Genomic DNA, 19,678 nt, shown 5'->3' with positions numbered 1-19,678 from the left:
AAGCTGACTCTTCTTAAGAAGTTGTTTTCCTACTTTGTGTAAGATTTCCATCAAAGATAATTTCAGTTTCTCAATCCTATATGGTAACCGTGATGAGCAATATCCAAAAGCTAATTCAATTTTGTCATCATTTTGATGATATCTTATTGGCCGGAAATGATAAGGAATTAATTGTTGCCGCACAAGAATGGCTATCCTCCAATTTTAAAATGAAGAATATGGATGAGGCAGACTACATTCTAGGAGTTAAAATCTTTAGAGATCGCTCAAAGAGACTTCTGGGCATGTCTCAAAAGACCTATGTTGAAAAGGTTCTTAAATGCTTCTATATGTATAACTGTAAGCTTATTGACACTTCTATAGCGAAAGGTGAAAACTTATGTCAAGGAATGTATCCTAAGACTTTAGATAAAATTGAAGAAATGTTTCATGTTTCCTATGCCAGTGTTGTAGGTAGTTTGATGTGCGCTATGATGTATACACGATCGGATATATATTATTCGATTGGCTTAGTTAGCATATTTCAGTCCAACCCCAGGTTTCTTCATTGGAAAGCTGTCAAGAGAGTTTTAAGATACCTCACGGGGACAATGGACTATGTGCTCTACTATCAGAGTTTAGAATTGTTGCTTGTTGGCTACATTGATGCTGATTGGGGCAGCGATCTGGATGAGCGCAAATCGACTTTTGGATATGCTTTCTTGCATAATAATGGCACCATTACCTAGAATAGCAAGAAACAACCCTGTATAGCTTTATCGACCATGGAGTCAGAATATGTAGCATGTTTAACAACTATTCAAGAAACAGTTTGGTTGAGGAGGTTCCTTCAGCACCTTAGAGTTATCAAGGATGCTTCAGATCCTGTGATGATTCATTGTGATAGTACGGCAGCAATTACCTATACTAAGGATCATAAGTATCATGGAATAACCAAACATATTGACATAAGATATCACTACGTGAGAGATATGATTGCGCATAAGAAGGTGATCCTAAAGTATATTTCTATGAGTCGCATGGTTGCGGACCCCTTGACTAAGCCTATAACAAGAGATGCTTTTAAGGTACATGTTAAAAGTTTAGGGTTGCATAAATTGTAATTCAATTGACTATGAGTTGTACTCATTTTGAAATATCAATGAATATGATGTTATTCATAAATTGATTTACACACATTTTTCATACGTTTAAACATAAGATATAAAAGGTATGTCAACAAGCTAGATTGGCTCACTCACACGAGCAATCGCCCCTAGCACTTGGAAGCGACCAGAGATGAGACATTGTGCCTCTTGATACTTTTTTAGTTCAAGAAGAATTGTTGACACAATTAAATGTCGCCTTAGTCGGAGCTAAGATGAGGTCTATCTTGTAAAGACCATGCATGGATATCCCACATTCCTTGTAGCTTATGTTCTAGCCAGATGTGACATCTTCATTTGGTGCCTTGGAGAGGCAAGCAAATTGACAACTCGGCTTAGGTACTTGATGAGCGACTAGATTAAGATCTGTACGATGTTTTAGAGTTTAGACATACGCTCTTTATCAAAGAGAACTCCATCGTAGCATGTATTTCATACTACATATGCTTATACAACCAATTATGGAAAGTGAGTGAATGAAACCCTGCTTCCTCACTGTTTGAGTCCTTGAGTTATTTTAATAACTTATTTTATGCCCTTATTTACTTTTGACTATGTCATAAGACTATGATTTTGATGCCAGCTACTCTAGTATGCTGCCTATGACTATGATTGATATAGTCAAAAGGACATTGCTGGAAAAGAGATTAGGTTAAGGTTAAGTGATATAAGGGCGAAGGAAAGACTATTCGTTGACACATCAGTGAGTATATTTGCTGCGACAGGTTATGGCACTATAGGGTAAGTGACATAATCGTGAATACATCACGATAATGGGGTAAAGGTCAAGCATTGTTTTGAGTATTTATACTTGAGAGGGTTTTAAAAAAAGGCTTGATCTGGTATATCTGAATAGGTCTAGGGCATAACAAGATACTTAGGGATGTTGCTATGCTGGTCTTTTCTGGTGAGAGATTTGGTGTAGTGCTTCCACATTTTTTCTACATATGTGCTTGGTGGTCGCACAACCTATCTGCTAGTATGAACAAGATTGAGAACACTTAAGAAGATACATGACTAGGGTCGTGCCCACTGTGTGCGAGTGGAAGATGTAATAAAGGGAGGGCGCCCTCAATAGGCGATCCCCCTCATGGCCTAGCAGTAACACCTGGCTTAAGGCCCCCCTCCTCTCTAGTTTCAAGGTGCACCAAAAATTCTCTTCTTGCTTCTTGTTGTGTTCTCTTTTTGTTGGAGCATTCAGGTTGTGGAATTTAAGATGTTACTCTTGTAGTGCGTTCTTCATCGGGTTAGAAATTTTGGAGGCTCAAACCTTGGAATACATGAAACAATCTCTGGCAGGGCAACGGCCAGTCAAAGGCATGGGGCATGCCTTTACCATATTGATTGATCGAGAATATAAGAGGAGTCTACAAACTCAAACAAGGAAAAAAGCTACATATTGCTATTGGGAGACTGGCCCATTTCGCTGGCAAAAGGCCTTCATGTAAGAAGCATGGTTAGCTATTTTGCCCAGGTCCATACCAAATTCATCCTCTAGGACTTCAACCGGGATGTTGGTAGCGAACACTTCACCTGATGGGTCTAAGGTTTAGGAGGACCCCTAAATCTAGAAGACCGGGGCTGAACATGGTATGCTTGAGGTGCAGAAAATTGGTTGAGCGAGATCAAAACTAGATAGCAACAAAAATCATGGGCCCATTAGCAACAGGAGGAGATTTTTGAAGAGATTAAATGTCTAGGAGACCGTTTGCTTCCCAAACAATAATTTTATTCTGGGAGACTTGGTCAAACGAAAGGTCCCAAAGATTGGTCTTGGTAGGCCTAGAGCAAGGACAATTGGGAGAAAATGGAAGAAAAGGTGTTCGAGCTATTGTTGCCTCCACTAAGCAATGGCTTCAAACGGGGTCTCAGGATCCATAGAAGATGGTTCAAGGAAAAACAAGGATGATGACAAAAGTCTAGGGGACGTAGGAGATGATGAGAATGAAGGAAGAGATGTGTTAATTTATAACCCATTGGTACCCCACATACCATGGTGTACTCCAGGAGGATTCGGTTTGATTATAGGATCTTAGGGAATCAAAAGGCAACAGTTTTTGAGGAATGACCTATTGCACACGAACACATGCTCACTTCATAGAGGTAGAGGAGACAAATCCGGTGGTGCCATAAATGGAGGTAAAGATAAATCCTAAAGAGATGTGGGAATCCCCATAGATGAATTTATTTGAGATACTATTGGCATTGGCATTCAACAAAAACATGGATATAATGTCTGAAACATCTCATCATCCGTCTAATCAATGGCTAATAAGATATGAGGGCATTGTTTATACTGTATTCTGACAGATAATTGCAGCTAGGGATCAACATGTGCATAGCCATGCGGCAATACCAAGAAAAGGTAATGGTTGAGGGCCCTTCGACTGAGTACCTGGAGTCGACAAACAAGATGGTTTAGGGGTTGGAAATTGAAATGCTGGAACTTTGGTTATAGGGTTGCTCCAACTGTGCCATGCGAACAGGCTGAACAAACTAAAAGGAACGATTCGAAATAATTAAACTACTACATGACATCCAACGAGTCGAGTGGAAAGAATGCTGGCCAAGTCAAGCCAAATAATCATTAAAGACGTGAATCAAGGATGTAGGTCGAGCGAAGAGGACTTGTCCAAAGGCCAAGTATTGAACTTGAGGCTAATACTATAGAAAAAGTTGGTTATCTCGACATTTACATGCCAATGCTAGATAGACATGAAGGTAATTTTGGCTCCAACATCAAAATTTGCCGACCCTTTAAAATAGCATCGGCAGTGATGATACAATGAGCCCATTGGATAGCATCGTGGGCCAAATGGAATGATTAAACGACGCTTAAAAACATCGTCGGAGTCCAACCGAACTCCACCCACAACGATGCTTTCTCTAAAACATCGTCGGAGGCTATTTTGCCTCCAACATACCAGGCCACCCCACGACACTTTCTCTAAAGCGTCATCGGAGGCCATTTTGCCCCTCCTCCTCCCCCCCTAAAAAAAAAACACTGGGCCGCCCAAAGCGTCGTTGGAGGCCATTTTACAACCGGTGTGCCCCCACGACGCTTTCTCTAAAGCATCATCGGAGGCCATTTTGTCCCTGACCGATGGCACCACCCGGACCCTGACGGAGACGGGATCCAGCAGCTTTTCCTCAAAATCTTCCCCTCCGGCGACCTTGGCTGCCCCCTATTCGACGCTTATGCTGTCGTTCTCCCCCTCCTTCACACCCTTGACTTCGCCGGCACGATCTGTTCGATAGCCGACGCCCTAGAGATGCTTCTAGTGGTGCTGGAGCTCCTCTTCGATGACCGTGTCCAGGCCTGTGTCCGGTTCCTCCTAGGGCGGCCGCCGGAGACTAGAATAGCACGTCAACTTCTTGAAAGGAGATATTTTCCCATCAACTTCAGATCTCGTGAGTATTAAACTCTCCTCCCGATCTTTTTTTATTTTGTCCAGTTTTGAAGATATCTTGTGTTTTAGTGGAAATTTCTATGATGGCGGCGACAATGCGCGCCAAGATCAATCGGAGGAAACACGACAAGCTAGACATAATCAAAATCTGGTGAACTTCTCCTTCTTTTTATCGGCTGCTCCTCATCAAAATCTACGATGGCTCCTTTCCTCGCCTCTTCTTCTTCTTCTTACTCGAGGTTAGGATTTTTAAATATATATTTTTTTAAAAAAATAATTATGCCGAGAGACTGAATCTTCACCCAAGCAAAGGAATTGCGACGCGGCAAAGGATATCGCTGATTATTAAATCATGGAAAGTGGAGGATGATTGAAACTGACCGTTGAATCCGCTAGAGGAAAGTGGGAGTTAAGCGAGGCAAGTGTCAACCGAGAAATAAGCAGTTGCTTAATTATTAAAATAGATTATATAAATATTAGGATGTAACTCTCGAAAGGACCCTTGCCCAATGAAACACTCATCAGTTTATTTGCTTTTGCCTTCTCATTCTCTTTTATCTTATTTCAGTTTAGAATTTTTTGGATGAATTTTCTTTAAATATTCAAATTTACATATGTATCCTCTTAAAATTGATATTTATATTTATATCTTTATAGAATACTGTTGTTATATAAATATTTTAATCTAACGATTATTCTAACACCGTTAAAAAAATATACTTATATAAATTAAAAATTAAATAAAATTTTGTAATAACGATTTTACCCTTACTTTCTTTTCCTGCGGATCGGGATCGCGATCGCGAGGGAGACTAGCGGCTCCAATACGCTTGTGTGGCTGAAAAATAAAAAGTGCCTTTCTTTTCCATTGAATTGGATTGATGTATGTTGACAGCTTTCTTGCATTTATTATGGTTGGGACTATGAAACCCTGCTTCCACGCTTTCCTTCACCCACGCAATGTTCTGACGTGTTCATGTTAAAAAAAACAAGCCGCAAACTAGAAATTATTGGAGCCTGCTACAGTGATGCTGATTTTATGTAATATTTTCCATAAGCATTAACATATTTTAACGATAATATCTAAAATGTATGACCATCGCATAATAGTGAAATATGAAGCCTCCAATTATAAGCTTCATCTTTGCAACTCACTGTCATTCTACCAGACTTACTTTTGAGAACTCTTACGGCAAATTCATTCAATATAGCATACTAACTCAGTGCCACCTTGAAATGTTCTCGACTTGTATATTTTGCCTCTACGGTCATGTTAGTGTCCATCTCATATGGCTCTCTCTCGTATTCTATGATATTTTCATCATCATCCTTAGAATTACTATTATAAATACTATGATAGCCGCTCTCAAAATCATAAATTTTAGTATCTGTTTTCCTGCTCCTCTAGAAATAAAGTTTCATCATTTATCCCGATATAGTTATTATTTGCAATAGCAGTAGCTAAGGTATCAATGCCTATTGTAGCTAGATGCTCACTTTCATTGTGCCTTTAGTTCTCTCTTACTTCAACTACTCGAATCTCTTCTATTGCAGTGGCAGTACTTCTACATGTTTCAATTTGATCTTGGTTGTCTAGTATTGATTGCGAAAGTTGTACAATATTGGCCTCTTTTGTGACAAATAAAAAGCACTCTTTCAAATTCTTGTACTCCTCAAACAAACTCATCAATTTCTGATCCATATCTAATATCATGTAAGACTTAGGCGTTAAATGTCTAATCACAGACCAAATCTTTATGGTCTCTTCAAACTTCAAATTAAAGGCATGCACTATATCATCATACAGATCTTTGTAGCAATAACAGTCAACATCAACTAACTAACTCTTTTATCTCCCAAAGTAGTACTTTATTCTTGTAGAATTCTTAATCTTCTTAAAATATCCTCCAAATTTCACCTTTAATTTGAATAGTTGTTGCTCCATTTAAGAACTTGTACAATGAATACATAAATATGCATGATATAAATTGTAAGAGAGAATGCTTATCAATCCAAACTATGCTAACAAAATAATAAAAAAAATAGTACATAAACATTCCGCTAGTGATGTCAAATCTACATTCCTCTTATGCCATCCTCTTATGCCTACCCTGCAAATACTTGTCAGGTAAGATAGGATTTTTTTTTTTCAATTATGGGAAATTAAATCTACTTTAACATTTTTTAAGATGCATGAACACTCCTTGCTCTTTCACCCTCTCCAATTGCACTGCTCTTTTGTTGGTATCAAGGGCCTAGCAGGAAAAAGAATTTTACAAATTAACATTCAGAAACCATGGTATTTAGAAACAACAGTTTCACTTTCTCAGACATCAACGGATATTCTTCAATCCCAAACAGCAGAGCTCCTTTAAATATTATGGAAACAGAGAGAAACAAGGAGAAAGAAGTAGGGAGAAACAGGGACAAAGAAAGGAGATTGATCGTGATCGTGATCGCCCGCGATTCCATGGGATTGCCTGCGATCCGCCCGCGACTAGCATCCAAGCAATCCGTCTCCAAGACTTCTTTGCTCATAAGTAATTCATCTCCATTATCTCATGGTACTTTCTCCTCAGATAAACACAAAGAAAACCAATCTGTTTTAATCAAACAACATCCAAATATCATTTTGTGGCTAAATATACTGCTTGCCAATGAAAACAAAAAATGTGGATTCATTGATGGTAAAAAAAGGAGGATCATTGCTTTAAAGAAAACCACACATACTGCATCGAGTTTTTCTTATCGAATACCACCTGATTGCCATCAAATTAAGATCAAAACCTTCCACCAAAATAGAGAAAAAAGAAGAAAGGAGATCAAAACAGAGCAACAGAACCCATGATACCTGAAAGTGGAGGGCAAATCTATATTTTTTTGAAGGAGACAAATCTTTATGGTCTCATTTTTGTCTGAAACCTCAAACGAATCTTAGGTCTCCCAAACACGACTGGGGATTCACTACCTTCGCTACGTTCACCGACTCACAGACAATGGACCAAGATCCTCTCAACCTCAGTTCCATAGCAACGGGCGGGAAAGCCCGTGAGCTCAGGCCTTGCTTTTGGAGAAGCTTCTTCGCCGGGATTGCGAACACGATCACCCGCGGATCGGGATCAAAGCTTCTTTGCCGAGATCGCGAACACGGTCGCTCGCAGGATCGCGATCCCGATCCGCAAGAAAAGAAAGCAAGGATAAAATCGTCATTACAAAATTTTATTTAATTTTTAATTCATATAAATATAATTTTTTTTAACGGTGTTAGAATAACCGTTAGATTAGAGCATTTATATAATAACAGTGTTTTATAAGGATATAGGTACAAATATCAATTTTAAGAGGGTATACACGCAAATTTGAATATTTAGAAGGATATCCATGCAAAAAATCCTTTAGTTTATGTTTAGTTTAGTTCCATGGCTACAGCTAACTCCTTTTATAGAAACGCAACATCTTGGTGGTGAAAGTTTTTGAAGCTCAAAATAACAGGAACGACAACCCTTTGGATCTCTTTTCAAGTTTTAGACACACATCTATACATGCACGACTCGATCGTACTCCAATCGAAAAAAAAAGAAAGAAAGCCACCAACACAAATTCACACAATTTTTAAAATATTATAACCTTTCAAGTTATTTAAATTAGTTTTTATGATTTAAATGTGATAAATTATGATCAATAACTAGTAATAAATTTAAAATCATTTTCATCTTATTTTTTAAGTAAGACCTCTGCATATCAATAATTATATTTCATGTGTGTATGCTCCAACATGGAATGAAAAATAAATATATAGGATTAAGTTAGAAGTGTACGTACCCACTATTTTTCTAGAGCATGGCCAGCCGTAAGTACGATCTTTTTTATGAAAAATCACGTGCATCACACGTGACAAACATTGGGACAGGCTCGAGTCTTGGTCGATATTTGGAGAGAGGCCGACCGCTTGTGGAAGGGCCAGCCACCACGCCTCGAGAGGGACCTCGCAAGAAGCGGAGAGAGAGAGAGAGCGAGCGTGGGAGAAGCGATCGATTCAATGGGCCTCTGGGACGGACTCTACCGCGTCCTGATGCGCCGGAACTCCGTCTACGTCACCTTCGTCGTCGCCGGCGCCTTCGTCGGAGAACGGGTAGGGCCTTCGCCGATCTGCTCCTCCTCGCCTCATCAATTCGTTAGGGATTCGTATTGTGAGAGTTCATCTATATCTCTACATAGATTATTGTCTCTTTGAATTGGGTTTGGGTTTTCTTGGTTGGATCTGATCCAAGAATTGGATCTGGCCTTATGGAGTTGATTCAACTTTTCCATTACTCAAGAATTTTTCTTTTCTTTTCTTTTCTTTTTTTGTTTTTTCCCATCCATTTGTGCATGGATTTGTTTTCATTAATTGCTCCGATTCGATTGGGAACTTGCGATTGTGTTCATTAATCAAGGACTTCATTTGAATCGATCTTATAGGAAAAGACTAGAAGTTCTAACGCAGTGGACGGGTTCATGTTTGAACATTTACTAGTTTTTGTGAAACTTAAAATAGCATCTTATATATGATGATACACTAAATGTAAAGTAACCTTGCATGGATCTGCCTTTTTTGAAATAAGCTTTGCTATCTGTGTAGCTTAAGATAAGATCTTACATGTTAAAAGAAATTGTGCATGAAAAATGATTTAGAAATTACTGCAATTAAGTCGAGAAGGCGCAATTATGTCCATCTGTTTACCGCTCAAGAGTTTGATTGATTTCTATGTCTTTTTGATCATTTTATTTTCTCATTATTTTACTTTTAATTCAACCATGTTTTGCTTGGAATAAAATCTTATATGTAATTGCACGTTGTGTACTTATTAACTTTATAATGTTGAGAAATTTTGATGTGATCTGGGGCAGAGGAGTCCACAAGTTCCCCAACATAATGTTTCCTTTCATTATTTTATGATAAAAGATATATAGATTATTCAAAGAATAAATCGTATCTATTTCTTAAAGCGAAGGTTCTAAACACCATAGAACGGGGCATCCTGGTTTTTCCATGCAACAGGACATCCTGTGGCCAACACTTGGGATGGTGAATCTCTCATCACATCCCAGTATATTTCCTGACTTGTTCCATATCAACACTCAGAATGGTGCCCCCAGACACTCGGGATGGTGGGATGCCTTGCCATCCCACTGGTATTTAAAACTTTGCGTCAAGCTCGCTCTTGTTCCCTTTATGGATTAAGAATGGTTAGATGGGTCGTATTAGATAGGGATTGAAACGTGTCAAACTTGTGGTTTTGACATGTAAAAGTATACTATAGTTTTTTTCTTTTTGCATTTGTTTCTCGACTGATCAAAGAACCAGTCATTTTGCATGTAGGGCCATGTTTTAGATGATTTATCTTGATTGAACATACAATATTCCTTATTTTCAGATGATAAGCTGGTATTGTTTCTGTCTGACTAGTAAATTGGTTTGTTTGCTGCAGATGGTAGACAATGGAGTGCACAAACTATGGGATTACTGCAATGTTGGGGTATGATGAACTACTATTGCTTGTGTTTATTGTATTCATATCTGCAACACCTAATTGTCATGGGATTGTTAAATTTTTAACATTTTCTTTGTATTTGATTTGGATTTTTGATGTGTGTTTCCAAGTAGAGAGTGCAAGACATGTTAACCCTCATGACTTGGGTTTCAGATTTGGTTTGCTTGTCTGTTGCCAAAAGGTAATAATTGAAGCTCTTGCATGTCTTGGGCTCGTTAGAACTTGCCACTCAATTGTGTTCTGCCAACTGACGGTTTATTATGAATATCTAGGTTCCGTATCTGCATTTTTCCCTTTTCTATTCCATGCATCTGGTATATTTTTTCATTAACTCCAAAAGCCAACTGTTTTAATGTTAGATGGTATGATGTAAAGATTTTGACCCTCGTATCATATCAGTATGTCATTGTGCAGGACAAACATAAAGTTTGCAGACTAGCCATGAAAGCTTCAGAAATCACAAAGACAGCTCTTTTGCAAAATACAATGAAAGGGCCATGTCCAACTCCTCGCCCGCTTTTTACCAATTATATCATTGATTTTATCCACTCAAGAGAGCTGATTTAGATGGTAATGTGCGAGTGCACTGAAGATTTGAGGATGTCCCATGAAGCAGATATGCTTAAAGTTGTCTCAAAGGGTCAATAAAGAGGAGGGCAAAACCTATGATTCAATGGAATGATTGGCAAGGAAGGATTTAGAGACTGCCTCAAATAGTTTGGGAGTAGGGCTTGAGAGTTATTATTAGCATTATCCTTCTCACGCATCAGTCTCATTAATATATTGCAAGTAGGCCATAGATACCTGACAAGAGCCACAACACTAGCCTTATGCATGAAATCTTTATGGTCTTAATAGATGCTAAAATAATTGGAACCTTGTGGCTTAGTGTTCACATATATCGTGATAGGGAGGGCTTAGTTGCTGGCTGATAAGTTGTTTGGAGCACAGAAGCATTGCAATCCTGAAAATGAAAACAATACTAGATCTAATTTGTTGATATTTTATTTAAGAACTAAGAGGAAAGGGCAATAAAGTGAGAAGGGAATGTCCTATGGTAATTTATAGATGGTTAAGACTTAAGAGTTAATGATGCTGAAAATTGAGAGATGAGCTGCATTGCTTTGGAGAAACTAGAGAAGGGATTGCTGATGACCCTTATAATCTTTGAGGAAGAAGAGGAGAAAGAGGAAGAGTTGTTCAAATCATCATGATGAATTCAATCATAATTCGTAATCTCAAAAAATAGCTTATAACCCTTTCCGTAGCTAGTTATATAGATTTTTGACATTAATGATCCTAGAGAACTTCTAATCCAGCCTTGATCTAATAAAAGGGATCCTATAATGAATATATCACCAAAAGCCAAGTGGATCTGTTACTAAACTGAAATTCCAACAGGTTTTGGCCCTAAAAATATGCCATTGGCCATGAAACACTAACGGTAAATATCAAACAGATATTTCCAACAAGACTAAGATTGCTGAAATCCAATATTTGTGCAAAAAATTATTCCTTACAGAACTTGCTAGATTCTTACATTCTGCCACAAGTCGACATTGATATGGTAGACCTCTAAATTGGTGGTACATTTGGCTCCATCGTGTCGAGAAGGATCCATCTTTGAGTCAGAGATGCTTTATTTTTTCTTTTTCTATCTATTCTTGACAGGAACTGATAATTCCTTTGGTTGAAGAAGATTCATAGGTGGAAGTCCTAGAGTTATGACTAAGGTTCTTGAACTTTCATTACTGCCACTTCATCCCTGGTTCAAGAATGAGATTCTGTTCTTTATTTATAGCTGTGTAAAAATTAAGCTGAATGTGGTGAATTACATCCTTGCATTTGTCGCAACAAGAAGTTGTTAGCTCTTGCTATCTGCTATTGCTGATAGAAAAAGAGAGGACATTGGTTCTCCGTGGTAATCTTCTCATGGTCTTTTAGCCATAGCAATTGATATGGAGATGGTTTTTGCTCTATTTTGATATTAGGTTCTTGAATAACTTGGTTGAAACCATATTCTGTGTCTCAAGACTCTCAACCTAATTTGATTCCTTCCCTAGCTTTCCTTATGCATCACATGCCATCTCCAAGTGGTCCTGCATCATTTTGGTATCAAACTTTAGACTCCTATTATCACTCTCTTTTGATTCATTTTTCCCCACCATGTTGTCCAACACTTTGTTGAATAATCAGTTCAAGACCTTCTCCCAGGATTATGTGGCAACGAAAGCATGAAGCTACTTATTGAATGGGTTGCATTCTTAGAAACTCAATTGATCTCTGTGAAAGCTACTTTATTGCGAGGACTGCCCTTGCCCTTATGAACAGTAGAAGTGCAATAGAGAAGAATGCACATATATTTTCATCATTATCAGTTCCGTTAGAGTGTGTTGCATGACTTAATCTGGTGCTGTTAAAAGAGAAATATCATAATACCAGCTAGTGGCTTCCCACATAAATTTTAGGTCTTCTCAAGTTCTTGCCAAATACCGGAAAAGATTAATAAATAAAATGAGGCAATGGATTTTAGGGGTTATAGCTGATATGTAGTACCTTTGATGGAGTTTTGAGTCGACGAGCAAGGGAGGTTCTAAAGTGCTGTAGTGATTAAATCTCTATGGTGGGAAAGCACACTGTGCCACAAGACCACATATTTGGAACTTCATTAGTCTCTGCAGCAAGACAACACTTGTCAAATGCTCTTTGTTTAGAAGGTAATATAGATGTTGTGAAGTAAAATAAGAAAGAGAGGAAAAGAAGGAAAAAGGGGGAACAAGAAGAGCAAAGAAGTGATCTGATGGGAAGAAGGAAGATTTTCTTTAAGCCACTCATCTCTGATCTCTCAAAAGAAAAATAGAAGAAGATTGAAGAATCGCGAAAGTAGGGCTTAAGTTCTTTTTTCTTTCATTGATCATCCACATCTTCTAAACTAAGGTACATAGCCCCTATTTATAATACTAGCGAGATCTTCTCTTTCACAATTTGGGTTGGACTCCTCTCATAATTTGAATAGGACTAGGTATCTAAAAATAAATATAACTAATAGAAATACTCTAGAAAAATCTAAAATTCTTAAGAAGGTAGATCTCGACTTATATATCAACTCTGTCTTCTATCGCTCCATCTAATTCTTCTTACATAGAGAGCTACGTCTGGTCAAAGTCTTATCTGAAAAGAAAACTTTCGGTTTGACTAGCCTATTTCAGTGCCTAAGTGGTAGAATTTCATTCCAATTCAATCTTTTAGTTATAGATCTCGAAAAGCCATCCAATTTCAGAAAAAAGGATCATCTCAATCAGGCATCATATGATCAAGTTATAGCCTCCGAAAGTTTTGTATGCGACTCAGCTTTCCGATATGGCAAATTTTGCTCCTGAACCCTGTCCAGCTCTACTCGTAGTGGTCAAAGTGTTCTACATCAAGTTTGGTGATCTTCTTGGATACTCGTAATAGCTAAAGTAGTCCATATCAAGTCTGAGGGTTCTCCTCGACTAGGATCCTCCTGTTTGGGAGATTTAGCATCTGCTAAATCATAACTGAAAATGAAAAAATGCCTGCTTTCTCGTCTCGCAGTTGAACCACCTGACTTTGCTCGAAGATGGTTTCTAGCTTGGCTCTTTTTTGCTCGAGTTTCAGTGAACCACTTGTTCTACTCCTGCATCTGGACTTTGTAGTAAGGATGCTCCTTACTTTCCTTCCTCATTGATGACAACTATGACAACTCTTCGATCTTGATCTCGGTAGATCGGTCAATGGAACCGAGGAACGAGAGCTTGGCCTCTCATAAGTAGTAACGGGTTCTTGTTCCATCATCACAAACCTGTTGCAGGTATTAACAAGGTTTTGCTTGGGTAGTAGCTGCAAAGTCATTATTACCTTGTGTTCTGGAGGCATTGATCCTGAACTTCTTTCTATCTTTTACGAGATGATACTTCTTCAGACGTCGGTAGAAGAGTGCATCTCGATCCCAAAAGCACAAGTTCCCAAGGTTAACTTGGCAACCATCTTAAGGAACTGCTTTATAAGTTACGTCGTCAAGATATCTCTTGGTTATGGTGAATTAGAAGGTACACTGCTTGGTGATCTTCAATTCGATGTCTTTCTGAATCCAACCAAGAGGGTAGGGGCATAGATGAGGCTTAGTCTGCAACTCCAGCTTTTAAACCAAATTTTTATGATGAGATTCTTCTGGCTTTCAGGATTTACAATAGCCTCAATAGTGCTCTACTTCACCTGGATCTTCAAGTGGAAGTTTCTCTCTCACTTCTAGATCTGCTATAGTTGTTGTCTTGGGTTTTCTCACTATCAAGCTCAATTTAGAGTCTGCTGCTCAAGCTCGGACAGCTTTTCAACTTCTACAATATTGAGAATTGTTTTTCCTCTCTTTCTTGGAATCATCATCCTTCTGCATCTTCCTTTTTGACTGTAGCTTGGGGTGAAGTTTTCAATACTTCTTGGTGTGTCCAAGGAGGTTACAATGTTCACAGGAATTTCTTTGAGTTGTGTTGGCTTGCTTCTTGCGCTGCTTTCTCTTTTAGCTTGATTTTTTATTGCTTTTCTTAAACTTGTCACCCTTTTCACCTTTTCTGGGCCGATTCTTCTCCTCAATCCCCTTGGCCTTCACGTTGCCTTCGCTGATATTTTCAACTTTGAAGAGTTTTAACCCCTTTCGGATGCTCTCATGGAGACCTTCGAATTTCATGATACTTGCATGATCGTTGATGGAGATTCCGAGTGAGATTGCTTGCTTGTAGAACTCAGTGGTGTAGTCCTAGAAAGACTGATCATACTTCTGTTGTAGGTACTGCTACTTGATCTATCGATCCTCCTTATGGCCGATTGGGTAGAACTGTTTCATAATTAGGCTCTTGAATGTGTTTCATATCATATTTGAAATGTCGTTCCTCATCCATAAATTCCACCAGGTAAGAGCATAGCTAGAAAGCTTGAGATGGTCAAAAACTACGTTTTGAATACTTGAGTATCCATAGATAGTAAAGCATGTCTTTAGAGGGTCTAGCTAGTTATCTAGCTTCTCCATATCAACAGTCCCATCATATATAGGGATCTCGATTCGAGCTTCAACATTAAACGGTTGAAGAGGGATTTTTTTATACCTATAGGTTGCTCATCCTCATCCTTCTCGTTGGATGGTGGATCGTCATCTCAAGACGTAGGAGATAGCTTCGCAACAAGAGTTGCTAGTACTTGTGCTGAAAGTATTGCCAATCTGGAAACGATTTTGGTGAGTTGGGCAATCTTCTCTAGTTCTATGAGACGTTTCTTCATCTCATCATCCATCAAGGAAGAACTAGCAGCTTTCGCCTTTGTTCCTTGATGTACTTAAAGCATGGATAGCACAGCTATAGAATACTGAGGCTCCGAGACCAACTTGATCCAATCGGAGAGAAAAAAGATTTTCTTCAACCTGCTCATCTTGGATATCTCAAAAGAAAATTAGATGGAAGAATCGTGAAAGTAGAGATTAAGGCTCTTTTTCTTTTACTGATCATCCACCCCTCTTAAACTAAGGTACATAGCCCCTATGTATAATACTAGCGAGGTCCCCTCTTTCACAATTTGGGTTAGACTCCTCTCGTAGTTTGAATAGGACTAGATATCTTAAAATAAATATAACTAATAGAAATATTCTAGAAAAAGCTAAAATTTAGAAATATGCTAGAAAAAAACTAAAATTCTTGAGGTAGATCTCGACTTCTACATCAACTCTGCTTTTTATTGCTCCACTTGATTCTTTTCGGATAGAGAGCTATGCCTGGTTAGAGTCTTATCCAGAAAGAAAACTTTCGGTTTGACTAGCCCATTTCGGGGCCTAAATAGTGGAACCTCATCCCAATTTAACCTTTTAGCTGTAGATCTCGAAAAGCTACCCAATTTCAAAAAATGATTATTTCAATCGGACATCGTATAACCAAGTTTTGGCGTCCGGAAGTTTGGTATGCAACTCAGCTTATTGATGCGGCAGATCTTTCTCCTAAGCCCTGTCCAGCCCTGCTCGTAGTGGCCAAAATATTCCACATCAAGTTTGGTGATCCTTTTAAATACTCGTAATGGCCAAAGTGGTTTATATCGAGTCTGAGGATCCTTCTGGATCAACAAGCGATGTTACTTGCTTCTGTTCAAAGTTAAAAGTATAATTATCTCCCATCTATACTTCTGTCTTTAGTAGGAGCATACTCCCAGGTACTAATTGAGTACTTGTAGGATTTAGTAGAAACATACTCCTAGGTACTTATTGAGTCCATCGGGCCAACATTAAGACCAACACCAACTTAAGTGATCAGTTGCAACTTGCTGTATCACATGAACAACAATTAGAATCTGCTAGTTCAATTCTTTCTTGCTTTACTAATGAAAACCTTTTAAAAGCTTATATTACTTGAACGATTGTCATGTTGTTAGTCTTCCTGAGTAACAAACCTCTAAGAAAAACTTTGAAATTTTTTGCAGCCATAGATTTGCTAATTTCTGTATTTCCACCAAATTTCTTCCAAGGGCAGATGCAACTTCGCTTGAGAACTTGTGTTGCAGCCATTCTTAACAACCCCTTAGAAAAAAGAGATTTTGTAGAAAAAAAGCACGCTTTGTTTTGCTCTCGGCTTCTCTCTCTGGGAAATCAGATAATGGACTATTATACAGTTCCTCATGAATGCATCAACATGTGTTATGTGTGCAACCTTTATAAGTAAATGTGCATGGACTATTGTGGTGCGCATCTATCGGCTAATTGTTTGCATCTATATCAGTGTAGGTGCATATTGATCTAGTAAAATCCAAAACACCAGGTTCTGCAAAAGAATTTCCATTTTAATTATTGAAAACTTTTAAACAATTATTTTCTTTTGATGATGTAAAATCAAGCACACTGACATCCTCTCCAAACTATAAATTGTCTACCCAAACACAAGATATAAATGTTTATGTTTGTAGCAAGTTTGACTTGTAAGATATTCTAAGTACAAGGCATTTCATGGATTCGTTTCATTTCAGTTCTACATTCTTTGCTTCAGTAAGTTTTTAGAAGGTTGGATATAATTGTTGGGTGAAGACTCTGAGGTACCAAACTATAGTAGCAGACTATGGTACTCTTCCACTTCTGTCTAGTGTACATTTCTTGTTTCTTGATCTTGAAGATTGAGCAACAACTAATCCAAGAGGTGTCTATTACTACTGATGGGAGTATTAATACTAGATATGCACTATTTATAAACTGTTACTTAAAATATTGAACAAGATGTTTTATATTTGTGACTGTATGTAAAAACAAGGAAACTGGATAATATACTACAAGAACTAATTGTAATTTTTATTATTGCTTAGAAAAATTGATAATTCACAATTCAAGGTATGATATTGCTCAGTTAGTCTATTTTTCCTAATACTTTCAAGATTCACTTGTTTTATAGAGTGATTGTGATATTCTTGTTGTCCATGGTCTACTTGTGTTTTATATAGCTGATAAGGAAGGATTATTCAAAAACTATAAAAAAAAACAAAAAACAAAAACTGCAATCAATTATACCATAACGTGGCCTGAACATTTGTTCCAATTTAGTTACAGTTTGACCTGCTAATTTGTGGTCTTTGTTACTGAAGTGAATATGTTCATAGTAACTAAGCCAGGATTTCTTTAGAAGCTCATCTTGCGAATCTTGTATTCTCCATCATTGTTGTCTGCCTGATGCTTTATTGGTAGAAAGGCTATTTTGTGCTAACTTTGTTCTTTATGTTTTTCTCAAAACAAAGAAAGAAAAAAAATCTAACAACATTGTTTTTTATGTTTGTTGCAGAAGAAATTTGAGGATATTCCAGTTCTGGGACAAAGACTGTCAGAATGATTTGGTTCCCAGGTGCAGCATTTTGAAGTTTTTGAGATTATTCTAAATGTAGCACAAGTGGCAAAGCCTTGTTACATCATCATAAACGCTAACCAGCATTAATTGGAGGCGAGACTCATGTTTTTTTTCTTCTTTTTTTTAGTTTCTTGATTTGAATGTTGAAATCAAGGCTGAAAAGCATGGGCATGACTGAGTTTACATCTGCATCTGTTTGCGCAATTAGACAAATTATGCAGCAGGCTAGCTCATTTATCTGGATGGAGAGAATCTATTAGCCAATTTGGAGTCATATACCTCGAAAATAAGATACTTTTGATCTGGTTTTCTTAGCTTGCATTATTCTTGGGGAGTAGATGATTTTTATATGGTAACTGTCTGTATTGGTATCAAATTTTGACTGGCTACTTTTGTTGCTACAGCCATTTTAATCACCAGTGCCACGGTCATCCCTATTCTTCATCTCTATCATCAGGAAAGCCATGTAGTACTGAATCCTTGTACCTTCTTCTCCAGTTTTACCCACAATCGCATAAAGCTTCATGTCGTATTGTTGTTTTCCTGTGGACGGTAAATGATCATCCCTTGCACCGAATGTCTATCCTCCACGGACTGAAATCTGGAGCTTTTCTACCATTAACCCTTAAACTTTTGCCCATAATTTTATAATTCATCTGGATCATTCAGTGGAACAGCTATTCTTCCCTTGCCAACCCTCCCCATCATGCCAGTGTAAAGCTGTCACACTTTTTTCTATGCCTTCTGCAAAGAACTATGCAAGTCGTATCCAAATCAGCCCTCTTTGAGAATAAAATCATAGCGTGTCTGGGTTGTTTATACTTAACATAAGCCTTTTGTAAATATTTTCAAAAATTATATTAAAATTTATTTTGATCAAATTTTAAAAAAATAGTTACTAAGCTACTTTCAAAGGTATTAGTATCAAATTGATTGGGTATGTGGTCTATCTTCTTGGTTATTATACCAAAAAACCTGGACTCAAATTCTCCCTCATGCGAGTTTGGAGAGTGGGATATTTGAAGGAGAGCTGTTTTTATGAAGTCCATTTCCTCGTGACATCTTCTGCCTTCCTGTAACAAATGGATGGCTGCTATTGCAGAATTGGACGTCTCCGAACCTTAGAGAGTCCGGACTCAACTTGAGAGGATTCAAACTAAATAACCTTCCTGCTCTCCTCTTGTTTTCCTCTCTTCTCACCGGCCATATCTCTTCTTCTGCCCAACATAATCAGGTTTTTCAACAGCCTCTTTCCCTTGTTCCCATGGAGAAGTCGAACTGCAGTGATTGCATTTCTTAAGGTATTTCATTTAACACATTCTCTCCAGAAAATGGTATCTCTTCATTACATAAAATATGTATCTTTATTGATTCCTGATCTCTGTCTATTACTCATCATGTTTGATTAGATTTTTTTTTAGAAAATAGATCCATCATTATTAATCTTGTTATCTGTTTTATTAGATCTTGATCTTGTTATATGCTACAAGTAGATCAATCTGTTTATCATTGTTTTGTTGATTTTACTTATTTATTTAATTTTTTTGAGCGGCATTAGCTGGAGATCATGAGTTCGAAATACAGAAATGAGTCATGACAGAAGCCTCATGCACCAGGCTGCATCGTTTTTTTTAGTCTTTTTTTAAAAGAGAACCATGGATCAAATTTGGTGGTTTGGACCTCTAAATTTGGAGATCATATGCCGATTAGAA

At 37.8% G+C, this 19,678-nt stretch overlaps 1 protein-coding gene and 1 long non-coding RNA gene across 3 annotated transcripts; one reads left to right on the top strand and one right to left on the bottom strand.

Annotated features, from left to right (window-relative positions):
• Positions 1 to 6,814: 6,814 nt before the first annotated feature.
• Positions 6,815 to 7,722, bottom strand: LOC108511776. The gene is made up of 2 exons (XR_001880186.3): positions 7,407 to 7,722; positions 6,815 to 7,155 (listed from the first exon to the last, which is right to left on the bottom strand). It is a non-coding gene; the product is annotated as an uncharacterized LOC108511776 (long non-coding RNA).
• Positions 7,723 to 8,468: 746 nt separating this feature from the next.
• LOC103720011 (cytochrome b-c1 complex subunit 9-like) lies at positions 8,469 to 18,280 on the top strand. Of its 2 annotated transcripts, XM_039121917.1 has the most exons (4): positions 8,469 to 8,687; positions 10,027 to 10,074; positions 10,203 to 10,270; positions 17,904 to 18,280. In XM_039121917.1, exons 1-4 carry the CDS (start codon positions 8,595 to 8,597, stop codon positions 17,995 to 17,997), a joined length of 303 nt encoding a protein of 100 aa, XP_038977845.1. In that variant the 5' UTR covers positions 8,469 to 8,594; the 3' UTR covers positions 17,998 to 18,280. The 2 variants fall into 2 exon arrangements, with proteins under 2 accessions (XP_038977845.1, XP_008807748.1); XM_008809526.4 differs by lacking the exon at positions 10,203 to 10,270.
• The last annotated feature ends 1,398 nt before the right edge of the window (positions 18,281 to 19,678 follow it).

This window comes from Phoenix dactylifera, unplaced genomic scaffold (assembly GCF_009389715.1).
Source record: "Phoenix dactylifera cultivar Barhee BC4 unplaced genomic scaffold, palm_55x_up_171113_PBpolish2nd_filt_p 001279F, whole genome shotgun sequence".
Taxonomy (NCBI): Eukaryota; Viridiplantae; Streptophyta; class Magnoliopsida; order Arecales; family Arecaceae; genus Phoenix; species Phoenix dactylifera.
The sequence above is the reverse complement of the archived record's forward strand: the minus strand, read 5'-3'. Positions and strand labels throughout refer to the sequence as shown.

What these genes read in the sequence shown, in the direction of transcription:
- LOC103720011 (XM_039121917.1), top strand. Translation starts at nt 8,595, where the DNA reads ATGGGCCTCTGGGACGGACTCTACCGCGTCCTGATGCGCCGGAACTCC. An exon ending in GGGATTACTGCAATGTTGGG is followed by an intron (nt 10,075 to 10,202) that starts GTATGATGAACT and finishes GTTTCCAAGTAG; the next exon opens with AGAGTGCAAGACATGTTAAC. An exon ending in TGCTTGTCTGTTGCCAAAAG is followed by an intron (nt 10,271 to 17,903) that starts GTAATAATTGAA and finishes TGTTTGTTGCAG; the next exon opens with AAGAAATTTGAGGATATTCC.